Source organism: Argiope bruennichi, chromosome X2 (assembly GCF_947563725.1).
Source record: "Argiope bruennichi chromosome X2, qqArgBrue1.1, whole genome shotgun sequence".
Taxonomy (NCBI): Eukaryota; Metazoa; Arthropoda; class Arachnida; order Araneae; family Araneidae; genus Argiope; species Argiope bruennichi.
In genome coordinates, this window is record NC_079163.1 from 93,901,335 (window position 1) to 93,925,867 (window position 24,533).

General features: G+C 29.5%; 1 protein-coding gene across 1 annotated transcript in view; it reads left to right on the forward strand.

Annotated features, from left to right (window-relative positions):
* Positions 1 to 2,059: 2,059 nt before the first annotated feature.
* The window catches only part of LOC129959822 (uncharacterized), a 60,331-nt gene continuing 37,857 nt past the window's right edge, over positions 2,060 to 24,533 (forward strand). The window contains exons 1-8 of the mRNA XM_056072715.1: positions 2,060 to 2,195; positions 7,983 to 8,099; positions 11,970 to 12,129; positions 13,128 to 13,240; positions 15,212 to 15,322; positions 18,732 to 18,857; positions 21,897 to 22,023; positions 23,399 to 23,695. Of these exons, the coding sequence (XP_055928690.1) occupies positions 7,995 to 8,099; positions 11,970 to 12,129; positions 13,128 to 13,240; positions 15,212 to 15,322; positions 18,732 to 18,857; positions 21,897 to 22,023; positions 23,399 to 23,695 (1,039 nt within the window). The 5' untranslated portion in view covers positions 2,060 to 2,195; positions 7,983 to 7,994. The remainder of the gene's footprint in view (positions 2,196 to 7,982; positions 8,100 to 11,969; positions 12,130 to 13,127; positions 13,241 to 15,211; positions 15,323 to 18,731; positions 18,858 to 21,896; positions 22,024 to 23,398; positions 23,696 to 24,533) is intronic.

The following is a 24,533-nucleotide window of genomic DNA, read 5'->3' on the forward strand; positions in this document are numbered from 1 at the left end:
AATTATAATTAAGATATTTGGGTGATTCGAATATTTTTATTTAATCTATCACTAGCATATGTATTTTGGACCCATTTTTTCCGACCGACTGACATCAAATTTGACACAAGACTGCACAATTCACATAGTCACAAATTCACATACCGAATTTCATAGGTTTAAGTCATTACTTTCATGAGTTATTGCGTTTACACGCAAGCGAAAGAATTGATCGATAGACGGTCAACTGTTTGAAGGATTTGATTCAAAATTTGATAAATATCTATATTTTAGATGTTATTTCTGCGTAATAAATCTTTTTACTAAGCATCTTGTGTTTTGTAGTTCTCGAATTCACTTGTACTCGAACAGCGAGCCAGAAATACTTCCTGTGAAGGGATTTCGTTCCAAATTTGATACAAATCTATAAATTTGATCGGAATTACTTATATCAAATTTAATTCGTATAGATAAAAGCATTTTTGAGTTAAACAGACAGAATTTACCCAGTCATATATGAAACTTGGAGATACTTCAAAATCTCGATTTGGGATTTCTTGACGATTACAATGATTACTCTTACACGAGAAAGTAAAAAGAGAACGGAGGTTGAAGTGACTTGTATATAAAAGTTTGTTGAAAAAGAAAGTGTACAATATACTGCAAAAATGAAAAAGATTTTACAGAGTTCTATGTATTGAAAGAAATATCCTTTCAAAAAGATATTGTTTTGAAATTCAGAAGTAGCTTCCAGACATCACGAAGCTCACAAACGAGATATGATGTTTAGCATTTAGAATCATCTTTTACAGACACCCGCATTTCAGAGGTAGTTCTTAAAGCATCGCCATCTTAACTTTATAGATAAAAATAAAGTTAAAACCAAACAGCAAGTTCATGCTAACGCCCATAGGATGTAAATGAACGAAGGATTTAATTTTCTTTTAAATTTCCTGTAAAAGGAGAAGCGAGATAAAAGCTGTTATATCTTACCATTTTTGAATAAATCATCTAATTCAGCCAATTTTATTCAAAGGAAGGAATCTGATGTTAATAGATATAAGGCGCACTGTCTTCTCTTTTACATGTCTCGACTCCATCTTTATTTTTGCTAATAAATTTGTCACGGAAGTATATGCTATAGCAATGAGAAGTTATTTAAAAATGGTGGGACACTCAATTTTCAGACTCATTTTTGTATAATTAAAAATACAATTACATATAATATTCTTAATATGGCATTTGACCCTATGCCACATTAACAAGCTATATAAAATTACCACGGCATATATTAGGCTTTCAATGATTGCTGAATTATTGAGCAGTCAAATAAAGCAGGATGCTCGAAGACGTTTATAGGTGTCTGTATCCTGAAATGCATTAAATAATTTATATAAACATTGGAGTTATGCATCCTTGCTAATTAGCTGATAATTAGAAGTATAGTTTGAAGATTTCGTTCCGGTAGTAAAGATTAATAATTGTGCAGCTGTTGCACAATTTTGCGCAATTAACTGTTTGAATAAAAAATTACTTATGTTGCTGTGTTTTGGTTGCTGTAAAATGCCTTGTTTTCCGCACTAGCATTCTGGAACATTGTAATTTTTTCATATTTAATATTAAAAAAATTCATGTTACATTTTTTCTTTTCACTTCTTTGCAAGGTAAACAAACAAACGCTTGAATTCAATTCTATTAGACAAAGTTTTAATTTAAGAAGGAAAATATATTAAAAAGTGAATTCATATTACTACATAGGATTGAACCTTCAGTTCTTCGAAATTCAGAAAGGGATATTAGATTATAGCATAGAAGAATTTCCTCAAAAATATAGTTTCATTTTCAACATTTCTTATCGCTAATTATTTAATATGTTCGGTTATTCTGTGGGATAAACGAAGTTTAAAAAAATAAATTCGAAAGTAGCAAATTTTATCCACGAAAACAAATGATAAGACACACACAAAAAATAATTAATCTGTTATGAGATCACAAGACAAAATTCGCAAATGGCTATGTTTTCATTTCATATCTTTGTTTAACTTAAAAAGGTTGAATGAAGCTTAACATGTCAAATCCGATAACGTCTAAGAATAACAAGGAAGATTTTTTTATCATTAAAATAACGTGGAGGGGGAGGGGAAGATAAAAAGTAAATATCCTGCTAATTGAGAATACATTTTTTAGACGGTAGATTCGTACTGCCATCTCTTAGGGTAAGTATAAACTATTCAAAGAAATCATGTAAATCTTGTCAGCCGAATTTGTATATTGTAATGCGGATATATTACTGCAATTGCACTTATAAAAGAAAATTCTGAAGAATATTTCTTAGTATTAAGTAAGTTTTTGTATTCATTATTTAATATCATCATTTTAAAATTCTTATTTTAAAAAAAAGGTAGCGTTTATGAACGTTTCAAAGTGATATAATTAAATAAAAATTTAAAAAATGGCTAATCGGAAAATTTTCCATTCATTCTTATTTCAAATCTTAATGTTATTATTTCTAAAAATGATGTTTCTTGAATTTATTATAATTCCTTTGAAAATTTTTTGTATGTTTTTGTATCAAAAGGGGAGGATCCTTTTCTGATACTCTTCTCGATAGCAACCAAACATTCGAGGTATTTTTTTTTTTTATCAAAGACCAAATTCCAGTTAATATGATTAACTCAGATTATTTAGACGCAAAATGCAACAAGATTCATAATAGTTCTTTGTTCTTAAGTTCATAGATATCAAGAAGATAGGGAAAACAAATTGCTGGAATTGGTTATTTTCGGTGACTCTAAAAACTAGATAAAATATATCTTTACGTTTAAGCATTTCCATGATTTAAAAAATCAATTAAAATAAATTGAGTGTATTTAAAGCTTCTTTACTTTCTTGTATATGAAATTTAAAGGAAGTATTATAATCGTCAAAAAATTCGAACTCGAGATTTTGATGAATTTCCACTTTTCAGATCACCTTGAGTTCGAAAAACACATTTTTGACATTATGTCTGTTTGACAATCTGTCCATGAACCCAACTCAGAAACATTTTGAGCTAGATAGATGAAATTTGGTATGTGGACTTGTTTTGAATTGAACCAAACTGAATCAAATTTTGAACGAAATCCTTTTGTAGGAAGTCTGTTTACCTAGTCGTTCCATAAGAAGTGACACTCTATAACTCCAAAATGCAAAGAATTAGACATATAAAATTTGGTGCATAAATTAGCACCTTAAATACAAATTCTTATCAAATTTTGAATCAAATCTAGAAAAGGACTGACTATCTGGACTTTCTCATGCCTGCAAACGTATTATCCCATAAACGGAATGACTTAAATCAATTCAGTATGTTATCTTATGATTAGAACTATAGTTCTGTATCAAATTTTGCTTTCATTCGATAGGTAAAAAAGCGTTTAAAATGCATATTCGTTCAATAGATTCAATAAAAATGTTAGATCTATATTTCATTACTGCTATTCCCCAATGCCATGCAAGGCATTCGCAGTCTTCCCCAAAGTCTAAGATTTTATTCAGGAGGGGGTGATGAGACCTTAATTGGAGAATACGCGAGGAAGTTTCACTCCCGTAGGCTTATTTTTAGATTCAGTATGAAGAATGAATTCGATTAATCCATTTCTGATCATTTTTAACGCTTTTAATTATTAATCAGTTTCTTTCTTTCAAAACTCATTATTTTTCAATAAAAAATATTTCCTAAAATGAACCTTGAATGAATATGCAAAGCCTCTTACCTAATTTAAAAGTATTGCTGTACATTTTGCAGTAATTAAATACTCTAAGGCATTTTTCTGTTCGTGGGAATAATGATTTTTAATTTTTCATGAAATTATTCTTTCAATTTCTACAAAAGTAAATCAAATCTTCACGTTATAAAATTTAGATGCAACTCAAATTAGATTTACACGTTCCGTTGCTTAATAAATATTCAGTTTAATCTTTGTAACAACTGTTAAATAGTTTGTTTAGTTTATATAAATTTTCATAACACAATTATAAGAAAATAAAGCTGGAGTAATCTTATAAGAATTACTTTATTATATAAGGCACACCCAAATGAAAATAGGACTGTGGTTTTAGTGGCAATTTGCCTTGCGATAGAGCGTTGAGTTTTCTCTGTAAAATGACTGTGCATCTCAGGAGAAACGTACCATATACGTACCATAAAATTATTTGTACCGATGTGTTGCTGCACGGTATAGATGCGACAAAACGAATACCGTTATATAAATATATATAAATTCATTTCTTCAAACAGACTCAGTACAAAATAATTTATATCCATTTTCTAAAATTCTTTTATTATAACGTTTTTATTTAGTCTTTATGAAAAATTATTAAAAAAAAAGAAAGAAAACTATGAAATTTGCTCTAAAATTAAAATCTGAATTCGATCCTTCATACGTGAGTCCGAGTTATGAGTTATTTATATTATTATAAAGATGTTAAGAAAATGTTATGATTTCCCGCTTTGAATCTGCATGAAGTTATTCGCCACGCCTCTCGTTTATGAATCGTGGCCAGACAGTAAGGTCAACAACTGAGCCATTAGTTCACTCTTTGACTAGTCACACCACACTAACTCAGCCACACCACACTCGTGAGCTTCAAACTCCGCACCTGCGACTTGAGGGGTGTGAAAGAGCCCTCCTGTAAAAAGGGATTATGCAAGCGAGTGTGTAAGTGTCATCATCAAATGAGCTAGAAGTCAGATTTCTGCCCTCGGGTGCTCAGGAGCCTTTACCCTCAGAAGCTACTGCACAAATTCGGCTTAAATCGCTGACTTCGTCAGCGGCAAGTGCCATAAGTAACAACAACAAAAGTTTTCTTAGCAAAAGTATTCATATAAATTCATTTAAAAAATGAAAATGTCTCTGACATAAATGAAACAATTAGTTTACACTTTATTAAAACAGTCTGATTAATGAAGAAAGGTGAATGGCCTCTTTCTGACACTTCAAAAAACTGAGCTTCATTCACTTAACTATTCGAAATATATCCGAACAAAAAAAAAGAAGGAAAAAAAGAAGCTATTTTAATTTTCAAGCTTAGTTCTATTCATATATAATGCATTGTTCTTTCATCGCTAACATGCATTTTTTATTCAAAATAATTCAGAATACTTTCACGATTTTTTCAGTCCCAAAAATATTCTATTGTGACTATATACGCTTGCATTTTTATGATATTCAAGTTATTACTGAACCGTGGTAACCAAAATAACAATTAAACTCATGCCCAGTCTTAAACTTACTTAAGCATATATTTCTCCATGCATAATCACTGATTCAAATCCCAGTCTTTTTATGTTGCTTTTCGCATGAAAGTTGGAGCCCTGCAAGTTTCTACAACTGATTCCTATTCTCTTTAGAAACTATTTGAATTGAAAATCATCTGGAGTCTACGACAATGAAAATTTCCGTGACTTGTCGAAAGTACGAACTGCATAAGTGCTTCGAAATATATTTAAATGATAAAGCGACGGCTTCTTTGCTATCCAATTCATATTTTTTACTTTTCGTGTGGCAGCTGATCTCGTCGACGGAATCATAGGATCGAATCCAATGACTCATTGCCATGACGTAAATATAATTAAGATTTTTCTTCTACATCTCTCTGATCAGTCATTTTGACTTCGATTATTCTGAATTCTACCTTCTTTAATGTATTTTAATGTTTTTTAAAGATTTATTTGCACTCTTTGCTATGAACAAAAATCCTGAATATCGTCAGGGCAACGATTTCCATTTGAAAAAAATTATATTTAACACAGCATGAAGTATTTACGTATACGTTGGAACTCCAATCATCTGGGTGCCTTTAAGAAAAGAAAAGATATCCGCAAGCAGAACCTTCGAGGTCAAAATCGCGTAAAGACAACAAAATATCTGACTGATTGATTTATTCAAGCAATGATTTTTAATACAGTCTGTAAGTACACAAAATGTAAATAATATTATTTCTCTAATATTTAAATTAATATGTTATAAGCTAATTTTTTGTCCTAAAGATAAGCCTTTTCCATTAGTTATCCTTTCATCCACATATTTGATTACTCGAATTGGTTCTGCTCCTAATTAATCTGGATAATTGGAGTTCTACTGGATAAATAAACTTATCTTAAATACTTTTATGTTATATTAACACTGAAAATAGAACAAATGTGCATTAATTCTATTTAAAATAATTTTAAAAGAACTAACACTTAAAATTTGAAGAATGGAATACAGTGCGTTTCCATTTTTTGAAATTGCTTTCTATTCAAGCATAATTTTCAATAATCCAGTCTAATTCTGTATCTTACCAACTTACCTTTATTAAATGGAAAACTTTGCAAACAATTCTGGTGATAAAATCTTATAGCATATTTCAAACATTTATTAATTCGAAACTCTTCCAAGTTTCCATGCTCATGGACGATCAGATTTCGTTCAAAATTTGATAGAAAACCAGAAAATTGGTACAAAGATCAAATGCTAAAGTTCATGCGTTCCATTTCGTAATGCTCAAACACGTGGTAGTCTTTTAGTAGTCTTAGTCTTCACGAGATAGAATTTTTCAACGATTATAGTCAATTTTTTTCTCAAGTGGAAAAGCAAAACCCTTCAGTGTAGGGCTTCTTATAGGTTTGAAATGACCTGTTGAGCGACAGACTGTATCAGAAAATCCGTGTTAAAACATGTTGATTTTCCTGTAACTTATGTGTTTCGAAATTTGAGTCTTGCAAGGACCAAGCATACATACTTTGTAGCTGTTTGACTATTCTTTGAAAGGGGACCAATGAATATTGAACGATCAAGGGAGAAAGATCAATTTAAATGCTTATTAATCGTCCCCGTTATTTCAGAATCAATGACAGATTCTGACAATGTAAGCAGTAGATAGTGTGCATTATGTGATCCGTCTTTTAATAAACTGGTCAATTAAGTTACACATTACAATACATTTTAACCTAATCAGCATGCTAGGATTTATTTATTTGTGTAATTTTTTTTATTTTAGTAACTTTGTAGAAATGTATATGTTTTTATTTATTATGATTCATGTGCGTGTGGCATCTATGCTTGTACGTAATTTTATTTAAGTAGTCGTTCTGTGCTTATAAATACTGTGATAACAAACTGAATGTAATGAAACAAATAGGAATCTGATAAATTATACTTGACAAAGTGCTAATATTTTACGATTCATAGAATTTGTGTTTTTTACAAATTTATTTATTTGGTAACTAGGCTAATAACATCTGCTAATTGACCTAGCTGAGCCTACCTTCCAAGCCAGCGGCCCCAAATAGATATCTAGTCGGAAATCTGCCACTGTTTTTAATCTCTGTATTTTTTTTTCGTCGATGAAAAATTTTAAGTAATATAAAAATGATTCATAGCGTAAAGATGAAAATAAATCGGCGTTTTCCAGCCAGACTCAAATACTGTAATCAAGTTAAATGTACTGAGAGTAAAGCGACGGCGACGAATTTTCAATTTCTAAGTTTTAAAAATAAGATTTAATCTGTATTCTAGAAACTTAAGTACTATGCCAATATATGACATTAACCTGACATGAAAAACGTAGTTTAAATTTATAAAATAACCAGCCCTGATGGCTAGAAAAGATATGAATAATTTATGCATGAGTTTCTTTTAATATATAATACTGCACTTCAGTGGCCATATCTTCCCACCTGTCACAAGTTACGCAGCACTTGTTTCATATATGTTCACGATTATTCATTGACTATAATTCTATAAAATCATTGAATCGCTTTTTTTCCTTCTTTATGGGAAATTTGAATCGACATTCATTATGCATTCGACATTCATTTGACGGGATACTTACTGCAATATATAGAGGCTATAAATGTTTGTTTCGAACTTCAGACGGTACATAAGAAAAATAGTAAGATGCTATGAATATCAGGAAGTTGACTCCTTGAATTTATTTTTATTTTATAGTATAAGTATTTTTTATTGTTTTAACTCTAGGGATTCAAGAATATGAAATATCTTGCCTATATATTTGTTTCGGTCTTGCTGTGCCTTGCAGAGCTGATCAATTGCTCAAAACCACCTCACATTATATTTATAATTGTCGATGACTTGGTAAGTAGTTGTTTTTAATGATCAACTTAACACACTTTGGTAAAGTTAAATAAGAAAAAAATGTATTTACTAGAACCACTTGTGCACTAAAATAAAAATAATTAATTAATATAAAATAAATTAAAATCATAAATTAAAAGTAATATTCAAATGACAGATTTGAAGAAACCATATTACATTAAAAGTAAAACATAAAAATGTAATTTATTCCCTTTTAAATACTGTTTAATTCTTTATTTTCACACATTTTTATTTGCCCTGATTTCTTTCATGTTTATAAAGATAGGGTTTTGCAATTGATTTTTTAACTTTCTCTTAATATGTTAAAAGTTTTGTTTAGGTCTTCTTGCTGACAAAATAATATTTTAATGTTTTTAGAATTTAATTATCAACTAATCGTTCCTTTTTGTTTAATTTTGACTCCACGTGAGAGGCGCCACTTGATAATGAATTCAAAAAAAAATATGTAAGATAAATTAACATTTAAAATAATAAATTATGAAAAATATAAAAGACTGCTTTATTTAACATGCTTTTTTAATGTACTAAAAAGTAAATTCAATTAATAATCATTCAAATCAAAGATTTTAAGATCAATAGGAGAAAGAGGGTGATATGCTGAGAATAATGTAATAAATTAATTATGTCATCATGAATATCATAACAAAAAAAATCCTAAACATTCATTAATTAATATCTAAAATATATGATTAAATTTTAATTTGCTTTGAGTCTGAAAATAAGTTTTGTCATTTTATTTCGCAGGAAAAGTTGTATTAGAAACACACTGCCGTTGCAAAAGAAAAAAAATTGTTATTTTTCTTCATATTCATCAGCGATATTGATATATTTTTCATGGCATGAAATCAATTTCAAGAAGTCTTTCATTTAAAAATTTATTGTCCCTGCGACTTCAGAGAATTTCTCACAGTTAATTTCCCTCCCTTTTCATAGCTTCCGAGGTACCGTTCCGATAATGTTGGATTCAATGCCAGCAAGATCGAAACTGTAACTCGGATGATTCAATCTCTCTCATACCAGAGTATGAATGCGTTTTGTAACATCCTTTGCCGTGTGGAGTCTTGCATTGTCATTCAAGAACAAAACTTGTCGACTTCAGTGCCCTGAACGAATTGAAGGCTTTCATTTGTTTAATGTGTGGCAATAATGGGCTACAATGACGGTCATTGCAATGAGAAATCAAGCAAAATGACAGCCACTGCTTCCAACAAACAATATCAATCCAATTTTCCTTACGAAGTGTGAATATATGCGGGTGGGTGAGTTGGGATGTTTCTAAGTCATTTAGGCCAATCTGGTCCCCGGGGTAAAGTAATACCTGCATGTCTATTCGTCTTGTGATAATCCCGAACGAGAAGCCATTGTCCGCATAATCATACTTTCACAAGTTCTTTACTCGAAACTTATTACCATGCTTCAAGTCTTGTAATCGCATGTGACCTTTCTCGGCATCAAGCTTACCGACAACTTCCAATATCCAAGTGAGGAATAATGTAGGGACAAGAACATGTCCAATCCCCTTTATAGATGTAGATCAAGCACAGATATGCAACTGTTCGCTAGCATAACTTCTTTTTCTCTGCCATCGTTTGTTGCAATCATGGATATGGAGAGGCATAGAGATCGATCTTCCCCTTCTACACTCTGTCGTCCTTCACTGAAGCTATTTGGCTGGACATGAGGTGGTTTCTAGACTCCTTATTGACATTGATAACTGTATGAAACAATAGTCCTATGGACCCATTCATTACAGTATTACAGCACTCAACAGCTCAATTTCTAATCATGTTTTTAGTACACATCTTTCTATCATTCTGATTTGCACTCAAATAAGCTCGGGCATTTCTGCCAGCAACTTCTTTCTTCCCTTACATGGTCTGCCCATGCGCCATTGCTCATTTGTCTGTCAAGAATTCACGAAAAATTGTCTTTTGCTGTGACAATTAGGGATTGCAATACCGGTATACCGGGATACCGAATACCGGTATTTTGAGCCATTTGTACAATTTTGTAATACCGGTATTCACAAGTTTAAATACCGGTTTTTCGGTATTTACTAGAAATTTTTAAAATTGTCTCCACTATAAGTTCAGGGATAGCCAACATAGCAAAATAGTATACGTTTTTGTTTTTATGTCTCCCTAACGGGCGAAATTAATTAACTAATTAAAGGCTTAATTAATTGCTTAAAACTAAATTAGCGAAACATGGATTATCCCTCAAAGAAGAAATTGTATCCATAATGACTGATGGAGCAACAGTTATGAAAAAAGTTGGAAAGTTGATGGGTGCAAATCAGCAATTGTGCTATGCTCATGGAATTAAGTTAGGAGTAAAAGATGTATTATACCAAAAAAAATGTAGAACAGAAAAATCCAAATACTGTGGATATAGAAACTTCGGATTCCAATTTTGAAAAGAGTAAGAGTGAGAGTGATATTGATAATGAAGAAAATGACAATGTAATTGTTAAAGAAGATATTGCTAATGAGGATGAAATATTAACCTATCAAGAATTTCTTCCTATAATTTATAAAGATTGAAAAATTGTTAAGATATTTAAACGTTCCCCTATAAAAGATGACATATTACTAAAATACATACTAACTGAAAATAAAACAGGATATATGTTATTATTAGATTTTAAAACACGTTGGAACCGTTTACTCCTAACAGCACACATCACTGTCTGAATATTATATATTACATTGAAAAATCGCTCAGAAGAAAGGCATATCGAAATATAAAATGTCTTATGGTATTTACATAATTATAATGATTTTAAAAATGAAAAAGAAGAAAAGAAAATAACCAATTCAAATCTGATTAAGTTTATAGTAAATTTTCTTAAAATATTTTACCCACAAACCGATCCACATTTAAAAGAATTCGGTTCAGTTATCGAAGAGTATGATGACTCTAATGTCGACAGTGAAAAGGAATTGTCTCTTGAACAAAAATTAGAATTAGCGGTAAATAAGAAAATTTCAACGAACCAAAATAAAATACAGATATCAGCTATATCCAAAACCATCCGATAAGAAATCGATTTCTTTGAAGATGAGGGATTTAGAGGTAAATACTTGGAAAAAGTATATCGCGCATTGCTGACAGTACCACTAACTATCATAGATACCGAAAGAGCGTTTTCGACAGCTAGTAATTTTTGCGCAAAATTACTTTTCAGGCTTAATGACAGTACAATTGATGCATTATTTTTTTTAAGATCACATTTCAAAAATTTGTATTAGTATCACAGACTGAATAGTGATATTTACAATTTTGTGCGATTTAAATAAATAAGTTGTTTCTTCACTTTTTAGTGATTCTTTATATACTGTTATAATTTATAAGTTACAAATTATTTTTTGTGATATTTACTCTTTCTAATAAAACTGGCAATAAAACGAAGAAACACCTGTGTTTTCTTTTTTTTTCTGAAATTTCTAATACCGGTATTAAAACCGGTATCCCGGTATTAAGATCTAAAAAATACCGAATACCGGTATTGAAATTTTGGTCCGGTATTGCAATCCCTAGTGACAATGTATTTTCTTACTTTGAAATACAGTTTCCCGATGTATTTTTTTACTTTGTAATACAGTTCCTCAACGGAAACACATGATGAAACTTATTTGCGGAAAGTACCTCGTATATAAGAACTTCCAACTTTTATGACTTTTGTTTTGACATTTTGATTTTTGTTAAAAAGAAAATTATTTTTTATTTTCTGTATAAAATTAAAAGCGTGTTTCTTAAAATGTTGTTTTTATTTTGTATGATGCTTTACTTCAATTTTCAATATGTTATGAAATACATATCGCAAACTTTAAAGTAAATTTTTTCCAGGGTTGGAATGATGTGAGCTTTCACGGTTCTAAGCAAATACCTACACCTAATATTGATGCATTAGCCAAAGATGGAGTCATTCTTAATAACTATTATGTTCAACCAATATGCACTCCATCAAGAGGAACTTTAATGACAGGAAAATATCCCATACGGCTGGGTATGTAAACAATATTATAATAATCAAAAACGATTCTGCAAAAAGCAAGTGATTGTAAAAGTGTTAACTATTTATTTAATTAGTATCCGATTGAAGTGCTAAGGATACGAAGTTCACTCATGTAACGCTAAGCAAACTATTTTCTTATAATAATTTATAAATATCTTAATATCTTTAATCTTTAATCTTAATATAATTATCTTTAATTAATATCTTAATTTAATCTTAATATCTTTAATAAATATCTATTTGCACAAAAAATTTCAAATTAGCTTCATCTGAAATATTTTCTATCAATTAAACGGTCCTTTTCAAGGATTTATTTCTTATTTTATACTATAAGAGTAAGCACAGACAAATAAAAATTATATAATGAGCTCTTATTTCTATAAATTACATGTTGTTTAAAGATTCCATGTATAAAAACATAAGCTTATATGAATTCCATTAATTTTACAATTAATAGTACAAGCACAATGGTTAAATCCAGAATAGAAGAATTCATCAATTAGATATTCATCAAAAAAGCAAATGTATAATCCAAAATAATCTGCGAGATTATAAAATTCTAATATAGTTTAAAACTAATATAATACGCCAAAAGAATTTGCAAATGGCGATTATTAAAGATTGTTTTTTGGAAAAAAATTTTGATTGTCGATATTAATTTGTGTTTAAAATTATGCTTGTTCCATAGGTTTGTTCTATGAGTTGAATATTTCAAATAATTCAGTGATAATATCATCAATAACCTTTTCTTACAGGAATATCAATACAGGTTGTCATCTAGTCCAAATTTAGTTAGTAGGTTCGGAGTAATAACCATCCGGATAGCTACACTTGTTGTTACTTCATTTTTTTAAAAAAAGAAAGCCATAGATTAAGCGATAGAATGCATGAAATACCTTCTAGAATTTCTTTATCTGTTTCACCTTTCAGAAGTTAAAAGGCGAGATTCATTAACTGATGAACAAAAATTTTCATTTATGTTTTTAAAGGTTTACAACATGACGTCATCTATGCTGCTGCACCTTGGGGCTTGTCTCCAGAAGAAAAGATACTGCCACAGTATCTAAAAGAACTTGGTTATACAACAAGAGGCATTGGAAAGGTAAGAATCAGCTATCGATTATTCTACAATTAAATCATTCTGAAACTTCTTTTATCTACAATTCAATCAGCTATTTTCTTTAAAATTTAAGCCATCTCCTCTGTATTCTCAATCAGCATAATATTTCTGATGAAACAAATTCAGAATTCAGGAAAAAAATGTCTAAGCATTTAATTTCATTTCAAAATTATTCACATATTATTGGTGAATGTGATGATCATGAAAAGATTAAAAATTTGGATTGTTTAATTAGACCTTTGGAAGGACTAAAGTAATACCTTTATATTTATTAGATTAATGCTAAGTTCCATTTTTTGTGTCAGATTCATGTTTTAAGCCAAACGAGTTATTTTAATCCAAATTTTCCGCCCCATTCAAATAGTGAGAATAACAGAAGACTTGCCACCAGTCTGTGTCGGGATTTCGACACCAGACCGACATGAAAACATTTCACTTACAATGGAATTAACAGGAGCTAGAAGACGAAACTCTTTTGCAATTCTATCAGAAAACAGTTCATGAAGATTCCTCATTTACTTCTATGAAATATCAGATGTTTTAAATATGGTTACTTGCAGTCCAATTCCAAAACGTTTAGTAATAAAATTGATTTGGGTAGAGTGACCTTGTCTTTTTATAAATTTGGGGATTTTAAGATTAGTATATATTCTAATGTCATTTATTAGTACATCCAAACTAGTTGGCTATGCAAAAAATTTATTTTTAATCATTTTCAAATAATTTTGCTTGTTTCATGGTTGTAAAGAGGATATTTTGTAAAATACTTTTGATTCACTTCTTGGTATATTAGAGGATTAAAAATTCATATTCTCATATATTCTCCATGGAAATATATATGCTTTCACCTACAAATATCTTAAGAACTTAAGTATCATTTAATTACTAATAAAATTAAATTTCGAGTCCATTTCTATGGCGCCTCCTATTAATGGTTTGGGAAACAATTGATCTCAGAATTAATAAGTAGAAAATATTTACAATAAAGAAAATTTCTACTGTTCAATGCACCAATAAAACTGTGTTTAAAAAGATTTTCTTAGTTAAATTAATTATGATACTATAATCGTGCCTCATTATCCGACATCAAATTATCTTAACACCATTTTAAAGGACATTGGTTCAGAAATAATTGAAAATGACCAATCGAAAAATATATAGAACAGGTTTCCATTTAGTTGAGACGATTGTTAAGAGGCTGAATGTGTTATTATTTCTCAGACGTAAAGGTAAGTCGATAGAAGCACTTGCGCTGTAGTGTAATTATAATTGTTAGTGACTCCAAACCAATTACACTACTATAGTAATAGGTTTGATTCATCAAAATTTTCATTTATATTTTTTTATATGATTTTAAGAACAGGGAAAGGGAAAGGGAAAAAGTTATTCTTTCAATGGACCAACTTGAAGAAAAGACATTTAAAGTTAGGGATAGTAGATTATAATGATTCCCTAAATGCTATTAACGCAAGCTTAAAATACACTGAATAGCAAGTGGAAGGCTTAAATGGAGATCGATGCTTTTCATGTTAGAGTCAACTTACTGTCATAAAATTTTTAGACTAATTAAAAAAACATAACTATTTTGTCTTTTTGTTAATTAAGACAGGCCAAGATCATTATTTTATTGAGCATATAACTTTTTTTTGTCTTGAAATGCAGTGTATCAGAAAAATTTTATTCAATACAAGATGCAGAATAATTTTCATAGAAAGTGTTCCTTCCTTTTCTCTGCCTATTATCTAATATCTGGAATTCTCATTTATGTCCTAAAATTGGATTATTTTGTATTACATCTTGCTATACATAAATCTATGGGCTTCTAAAAATTTGTGTAAATTTTCTATATGTACATTTGAACGTAGAAAAATGTAAGATTTATACATATTTGAAATCCATTTCTATACCTAATTATCTTAAATAATTTGTTAATTAATATATTTTTAATTTCAGTGGCATTTAGGATGTCATCACAAAAATTATCTTCCGGTTCACAGAGGGTTTGATTCCTTTTTTGGTTATTGGAGTGGCAAAGAAGATTTCTACACACATTTTGAAGAAGGGGTATTTAAATTTATTTGAATATTACTCTTCAAAGAGGAAAAATTATACTCATTAATCATCTTAAATTTATAGTACTATTTTATTACAGTTTAATGCGAACGGTTTTTGTTCTAATAAATTCATATGTTACTGTTTCATGTTGAATTTTCTCCATAGTATATGGCCAAAGAAAGTTTATAAAATTTCGAAATCTCTTCGAGCGCAGAGATTTTATAACAGAAATAACTTAAATGTGATGCAAATTATTTTCAATTATGTGAATACATTGCGGTTTTAAAATCAAAAGTCTGACTATAAAAGAAATAAAAATGCACTACTTATATACAAGATTTCCTAAAAAAGTAGAACGAGCCTTCATTTCCTTAAATATTGTTTCTAAACACATATTTCCATTGGCAAAGTTTCATTAAAAAAGGTAGAAAATTATATAAACATATTTTGAATTATGTGGTGATTATAATAAAAAGTTTAAGAAAATTTATTTTCATACTGTTCTTAATAGTGTAAAAGTATCAATCAGTGAAATTTTTTTCTTACAGTCATCCATTTTCACGCTTCTGTGTACAAAATATGCAAAAATATTAAAAGACGAATTCATTGAGTGATACCACTTTTTCATATCTTAAACAGAAATAAAAATGACACCTATACCAGTCATAATTTGTACATTTCAGGAATAATCACATAATGCAATACATTGTTAAAAAGGTGGAATCAGAAAATAATGTATTTATTAGTTCTCGGTAAATTTCAAAAAGTAACCAAGTTAGCAAAACGTATTCAAAACGAACATTTTCTATGTCTGCACAAGGGTCCTTTTTTTAGCAATACTTGCATACACATTCAGCTGAATTACGATTCAATGCCATATAAATCATCAGAATTTTCCAAGGTTCCTCGTTACTAAAAAAGTTTAATAGCATGCACATAATTGCGAGCGAAGATAATTTTTTTTCTTGTTCGCAATTTTATTATTTCTCTGAAATTCCTCAAAGGTTCGATTTCTCTCTTCTCTTCCTTATTAAATCGAAGTTAACAACTTTCGACCAGTTAAAAGGAACGGCAGCATACATAATTAGCCAATTTCTTTTAAGTTATGATAATTGAATGATACGCTACTAGGTAAATATTTGCTTGTAATAGTTCTATTGTATTGAATAAATTTTTATTCCTAAAATAAATGTTTCCATCTACATTTGTAATGAGTCTCTCTCTAATTTCAAAACTAAACATATATCTGTCTTATTTATCCAGAGAAGCGCCTAAACCTTAAGGGTACATAGATAAAATGTAAGATAAACTACTAACTGATACTTTTACACTGTGGGGCCATATAAAAATTAATTTTTTTATTATCAACTTCCACAGAAACCAAAATACTTTCAAAAAATTACTCATCTTATTTTAGGAAACTTCGTAATTAGAAGTATAAATCTAGGTGAAATATTGAGGGTTGATTTAGTTATATTAACATCCCGTTTTAAAGCAACACTAGGGCTGTTTTGGGACGGACCTCGTAATTTTGAACCGTGGTCAGATGACGAGGACGACACCTGAGCGAAATATCGAGAGAAAAAAACCATTGTTTCCCTTTCTTGCTACTATATATACTTATGTAATTGCAAATTGTTTAATTGCATTATAATTAATTGCATTTAATTGCATCTGAACATTATTACAGATTATAACTAGTATTTCAGAGTTTCTTTATCATGATTCATGTATCAATTTCTATAAGACATTTAGAAAATCCGAAATTTAAAATTTATTATAATTAAAGAAATCAATATTTAAGAAAGTTTTAAAAGAGGGCAAATTTGATTTTTTCATTTGAAAATTTTAATATCTGTGAAATGTTGTAACAATTATTTACATAAATATATATATAAAAATAGGTTGCAAACGCATAATAAATTTCTAAAGTTTTTGAAATGAATTCAAACTGTCGATATACGGAAAAATTTGCATATAAACATGATTCATAATGTTATATTTTTAAACTCCTTTCTTCAAAATTTGTTGTCAGAATTTTAAAGGAAAAAACGTTAAGGGCCTTTGAAATATTTTGGGAAATTTGATACAAAAATTATGGAATGAACCTTATTTATAACGTGTAAACTGCATTAAAATACTATCTGTGAAAAAAATAACAATGTAAAATTTACAGGTTAAGACGTTTCAAAAGCAAATGCATTAATCAAATATATTCTCATGCACTATTTTAATTTGAGAAAAACCCTTTACAATCCGGACTTAAAGGGAAATTTTGAATCAACGTTAAGCGTTCGATCTTTTCTTCTATTTCTTTTCAAAGATTTTTTTCGCATCCTTGAATTCAAAAAATAAAAAAGAACGAAATAAAATCAATAAAAGAAGCAAAATAATAAGTATTAAAAAGTTAAAAGTATTTTATTTGCTTTAGATGTTAGATATATTGTAAAAAAATATTTAACTCGTGATAAAAAAAAAACCAATCTTATATTTATTCTAATGGACCTGAAAAAGTTCTGGCAAATTCCTGGTTTCTAAAATTTTTCTTTGCAACCTTGTCGAAGGAAAGAATATATACTTTAAAAGTCTTTTGTAAAAACAGATGTTGGAATATCATTATGTATTTTATTTGTTCTAAGTATTATGGATTGTTTATTATAATAAATGCTTTATTGATCTTTCTTTCTGAATTAACTGTATAAATTCTAAAAAGCGTTGAATTTCCAATTCCCATCGTAATTAAAACTCTCATAATTTTAATAAGCGCTTTATTTCAAAGGCTTCTGGATATTCAACGTGTGAAATAAAAATATATGTTAAATTAAGGAACAAACTTTCAGAACAAATATTTTTTCTTTGGTAATAAGAAAATGATTTTTTTAATTATAATATAAAATAACTGAAAAAATTTAAGAAACATTGTCCGTGAATATTTACAACTTTACTGATTTAAAATTAGTTTAATATTCTTATGATATTTCTTTTTACTGTTAAAATCAAAATCCTTTTTTTATAATAATTTTGAATTCATTGCTATATTTTCCGTCTCCATTTTCTGTGTCATTCTTTAATCTTCCCCACATGTAAATAAGGACTTAATGAATATTTAGAATTGTAATCTGAGCATTAATTTTTCTGTTCAGTACTCCACAATATTAAATTAATTTTTTTGTCCAGAATTTACAGAGTTTTCGCCTAATATTTTCTATCCTTTATATGCTATAAATCAATTATTTTATAAACGATATATACTTAGATATTTTATTATCTAAGTATATTTCATTTCACTTTCTTTTTTTTTTCTATTTCTTGGATATTTCTTTTTTCAACAAAACTTTAATTTTATTTAGATGGATTTCAAATAAGCTTTAATTTTGGACATCTGCTATAAATCTCAAGCTGTTATCTTTTTTTATAGGTTGGAACAAACGGCTTGGATTTTCACGATGATGATAAAAATGTCTGGAACTACACTGGACATTATTCTACTAATGTATTTACGAATAAAGCCAAAGATATAATATATACACATGATAAATCGAAGGTAATTTAATCCATATTACTTTTAAACCATTTCATTATTGATCGTATTTTTTAAAAATCTCATTATACAGGGTGTTTATAAAGTCCCGGACCCATTTTGATGTTTAATAACTCATAAAATAATAAAGATAGATTTAAATTAATAACATAAATGGTTAAATAGACTCAAAAAGTTTCATGACCCTTGTCAATGAACTTCCACGTGTGCCCCCTTCGTCGCACGGAGAATATCAAGTCGATAGTCAATTTCACGCCAGGTAGCGACAAGCATGTCGGCATCCACAGAGCCATTTGCGCACATTATGGCGATTAACAATGCCAGAAACATGAAAGGATGCTTCATCGGAGAACATTATGCTCTTCAGAAAATCAGCAACATCTTCTATCCTCCTTAGCATATCTGTTGCAAAGGCCATCCTCCTAGGCCTATCGTTCGGTTCCAAAACTTGAACAATTTGAACTTTGTATGCATGCAGTCTTAATTTTTTCTTAATAACCTTGTACACCGTCGAAATTGGGATATCCAATTCTGTTGCCGCTGATCTCACAGATATTCTAGGATTGTGTAAAAATGTCTCTCTGACACGCTCAACATCAAAATCACTTGTGCAAGGACGTCTGGAACGTTTCTTATCTTCGATACTTCCAATTTCTAGAAAAATCTTTTTCCACCGCAAGATGCTGTTTTTGGATGGAGGATCTTTTTGGTAAATTCTTCTGAAATTTCTCTGTGCTTGCACTATCGATTTCATTTCTATGAACCACCATAAAATCTGTGCTTTCTCTTGTGGTGTATGCATTCTCCTTAATATCCGCTCGAATAAAACATCACATACAAAAGTACTACATAGAACAAACACATCAAAAGTAAACATAACATTGCAATAGTTGCCAAAAACAAAAGAGAGAAAAATGCAATTAATAATCAGACAATATTTAGAAAAGTACATATTTTTAGACTGGAAAATGAAATTATCTGAAATTAACCACACGTGCAGACGATATTTACAAAAGTAAAAATATTCAAACCTGAAAAGGAAAATATATGAGTTATTCCATCAATAAATGCCATAAGTTTGTTTATATCTTTATTATTTTACGAGTTATTAAGCATCAAAATGGGTCCGGGACTTTATAAACACCCTTATATTAAAAAACAATAAAGCTTACTAAAATTACATTTGAAATGTCTTGGATTCGATTTAATCGAATATTTAGTAAATGATTCTTCTTCATTTAATAAGCATTATTATTTAAATAAAATTTAATAAATATTTTATACCGAAAATTTTTTAAATAATATCTTTCCTGGAAAAAAAAGGCTGTAAAATTATTTATTCGAAGTTATTTCATCCATTCATTTTTTAGAATCTTTTATTATTAGAAAATTAAGCCATTTAATGTGTTAAGTATTGCACAATATATAATAAAAATTATATTTACTATCCGTCGTCGAACATTCTAAAAACCGATAGGGAAAAAAAGCTTCATATAAAGGGTTTTAGAAAATATAATTAGACCTGAAAGTTCCTTTTTTATAACATTATGGGATATTACAATTGAAACTTCTATTTAAAATAATTCAATAAGAAAATTATCAATTACGTAATAACTATTAATGATTCAATTATTTCAAAAAGCGTTTAATATAGTTCAGTTCATATTTTATGTTATACATCCCTTCCTATTAAAAAGAATTGAAAAATATTTGCTAATATTTACACTATCGAAAATCTTCATATTAAATTTTGAGCTAAACTGGCAACGACAGGAAACCAAAAAACTACTAGCTTAAAAACTAGGTAAAAAATGTACCAAGTGTTCACTCCTCTGGATATAGGTAATCTCTCCTTAGCTATTTATTCTACTTTATGACTGAGACATCAAAACGTAAACGAAACATTTATGAACAAAACATAGATATTATCTTATTGTGTTATTAACTATGACCATTTTAAGATTGGTTGCATTAATATTCCCTTTTGAAGCAATGCGTATGCACCTGCAGATTTTAGAGAAATTAAACAGTGAAAGTGGCAGTATAGGGAGGCACGTTGTCAAGCAACAACAAAGAATACATTCTGACAGTCGACTTACGTATTTATTTCAAATTACAAGCTTCATCTTGTTCCAAAGTTGCAATACACTATATCATTCACTGTTAGGACCTGTATTAGAAGATGTTTTGGAATAGACCTTTATAAATCTCAAAAAACTGTGATAATAGCTTTTTCTGCAGAAGTTTGAAATTATATTTTCATTTTGACTAGATATTCGAGATTTTTCCATTCCATATTGTTGCATTTGTTTTCTGGTTCGAAGCGATGAAACCATATTTTTTCTTTTAAGAGGATTCGCTTCAACAAAAGTTTCACCTTCGTTAGCACGACGGCCCAATAGGTATGACAGATTCTAATACAACTATGCTTGTCCTTCCCCTGAGCTGTTTTGGGAGCCATCTTGCACAGATTTTATGAAAATTTAGCCTGTTATGTATATTTTATATGCAGTACCATGGCTAATGCGCTTATGGTTTTCCACTTCAGAAAAGGTCAACCATTGATTATTCAGAATCAGGATAAGAACGTGCCCAATTGGCATCAACAGCGAATATGGTTGGATGTTTGCTTTTTCCTCGTTCTACATGGTTATTCGGTCGGTTTTGAATTTTTCAATCTATTGATAAACCTTTTGCTATGATAAAACACTATATCTATATTGTGTTGAAAGTTTATCATAAATTTCAGTACCTGGTATTCCTTTATGCCACAAAAAAATGTATTACGAATTTTCGCTCTTCTTTGATGCAAACGGGACAAGGTGTGGTCATGTTTACTTTGCAACAGCATAAGGTAAGATGAGATGATAACTCTGAAATCTGCCATAAACGATGATAGCAGTGTCATCAAGCAATTGACCCATGTTCAAAGATGTACTGCCAACATATAAACAGATACCTAAACTGCCGATAACTAATTGGCCTATCTTTGCAATTTATTTTTTCGTAACGTTTGTCATTGTAAGAGATTTTTACTTACAGCCTTTATTTTTGTACCTCGCACATCAAGCCGTCCATGCTGGTAATTCATACACACCATTACAAGCTCCACCGGAATACGTTGGCAGATTCCCACATATTTCTGATAAAGACAGAAGAATTTTTGCAGGTATTTAAGTATTAATAGCTTTTTTCATTCCTTTCTCTTTTAAATTTATAATGAATTTTGTAAAAGCTTCATGAGCCCTATTATGATCAATCTATCAAAAATTTCAACTTTGAATCTGCCTTCTGTATAATTATATTTCTTTTTCTAAGTTATACTTTGCAATTTACTTTATATGCTTATTACCCAGCAAATTATTTACTTTAGGTGGTTAATATTCGTAAACATTATTTCATAGTTAATTTAAATAAATCGCCTACTTTTCTAAAAGCATTATATTATCAGAATATATCATTATCGTCTATGTGATGGTATCAGATAAATATGAAATATTGTGGGAACCAAAATTCAAAGAAAAAGATCAGTATTTCGCAAGGGAATGAAGGTAAAAACATATATTTTAAGTAAAAAGAATGGAAATAAGCCATTTTTCTTGTTAAATCCACATATATTAACATCATAAATTAGAATCTAAATCGGATGATAGCGGTTGGCAGATCGTCAGATAACGCATACATTGTATACGATAAGAAGTTAAACTGAGTAACAATAATGGATCACCTGGATGGATTCAGAAGTACAATTATCAAACTAGAGACTACTTTTCCACAGCATCAAGCAACATTTTAATTGGTAGTAAACAGTATACTAACTTGATTATGTTTGACCGCGACAAATTCAAAGCTATATAGAGGGCTAAATTGTAAACTGTTACCTATAAATCGTACTTTTTCTAAACAATTCGACTTCATTTCCAGCCTTTCTGGGAAATCAACGTATTTTTATTTTCAGTCGTTTGCGAGTTACTGATTTTTTAAAACATGTTATGACTTTTTAACTCACTGAATATGGCGAACAATGTTATCAAAAGCTATTAAGTATGCTATTAGTAGTTAAAAATACATTCTTCCAGGTTAATTTCTTTCCTCCAAAAATGTCAAAACGGTCCTTTCGCAAATACCTTTTAGAAAGAACAGTTTTTATAAACTGGAACAGTCAACTACTCAAATTATTCATGGTTTTCTGTGCTTAAATTTAATACCAATTGTTCGTTTTCGCTTCCCGGTTAAACCTGACAATTTATTTTTTTTTCCCTTCAAAAACAGTATTTGATGTATTCCAAGATATTTCTCAGCTCACGGCAGCCTGAAATAAAGCCGCAGTGTTCTCCACAGAACTAGTAATATAAAATATTATTGGGAATCAATATTTTGAACAAATCAATTATTTTTTCTCAGTTGTTAAAATATTTTTTTATGTTTATCGTGCTTTTTGCTCTGTTCTCCATATTAAATTCGTTACCTATGTCAAATACTCAATGTATTAGAAATGAAAGGAAAAAATATGACGATTATTCGAATTTATCAATTTCTTTTAGGTATGGCATCGGCATTAGATGACTCCATTGGAGACCTCTTTCAAGCTTTAAATGAATCTGGTATTCTACAAAATGCAGTCTTAGTCTTTACAACCGATAACGGGGCAGCTGTACAAGGTATTGATGAAAGTACTGGTTCTAACTGGCCCTTGAGAGGTAGTAAATACAATATGTGGGAAGGTGGAGTGAGAGGAGTGGCTTTTGTTTGGAGTCCTTTAATTCGAGGGAAAGGAGGCAAAATCACCTCTGATTTGATGCACATGAGCGACTGGTTGCCAACATTGTATTCAGTGGCGGGTAAGAAATATTAGTTAATAAATTTAATTTTTGTAAATTTTAAAAATGTGGACTAAATTCCGATCCGATTCCCGAAATATTTCCTATATATGGGGCATGGTTCACATTAAATCCGTTATGGAGTGCATAAAGTTTGATAAAATGCCGATTCCGGCCTTTTCATTAGACCAAGGTTTAAAATTGTCAAGTTCATTAACAATTATCTGCCATGTAGTCTCAAAATGAATCGCAAATCAAATCAATCAACCCAGCGGCCTTGAAATTTTTCAAATAATTTTGATTATAAAAAAATATGAATGATATTTTCAGTGCTTTACATTTTCGTTTTTAATGGACAAATATGTGAGAGTTTTATAAATTAAAGTTTAAGTAATTCATTCGGAATAAACAAAATGAATAAAACACTGTTAATATGCTTTAGCTCTAATGAATAAGTTTTCTTGATATTCTGCGGTATTTTCCATTCGTTATTGTTTCGAAAAAAAATTGAAAGTAAGAGTTAAGGTAAATTCGTTGTTTTTTAGTCTCAGAATATGCGCATATAATCGGGAGACATTGTTGTCTATATCCGGAAGCAGTAGTTGCTTTTATCATGAATTTTTGGCAAAAGGTGTGGTGAAGTGGAAATAAATTAAAATGGCTTTATTATTTTATAGCAAAAATGTTGAAATAAAATCTTATGTTTGACAAAATTTACAACCAATTGAATTTACATATCTTTTAAACTATATTAATAATCTTTGATTTCTTATATCATGTAAAAATATATCAAGTATTGTTTTAAATGTTCGTTATTTAATGCAAGATAAAAGAATCTTTACATCAAGTACCAAGGAAT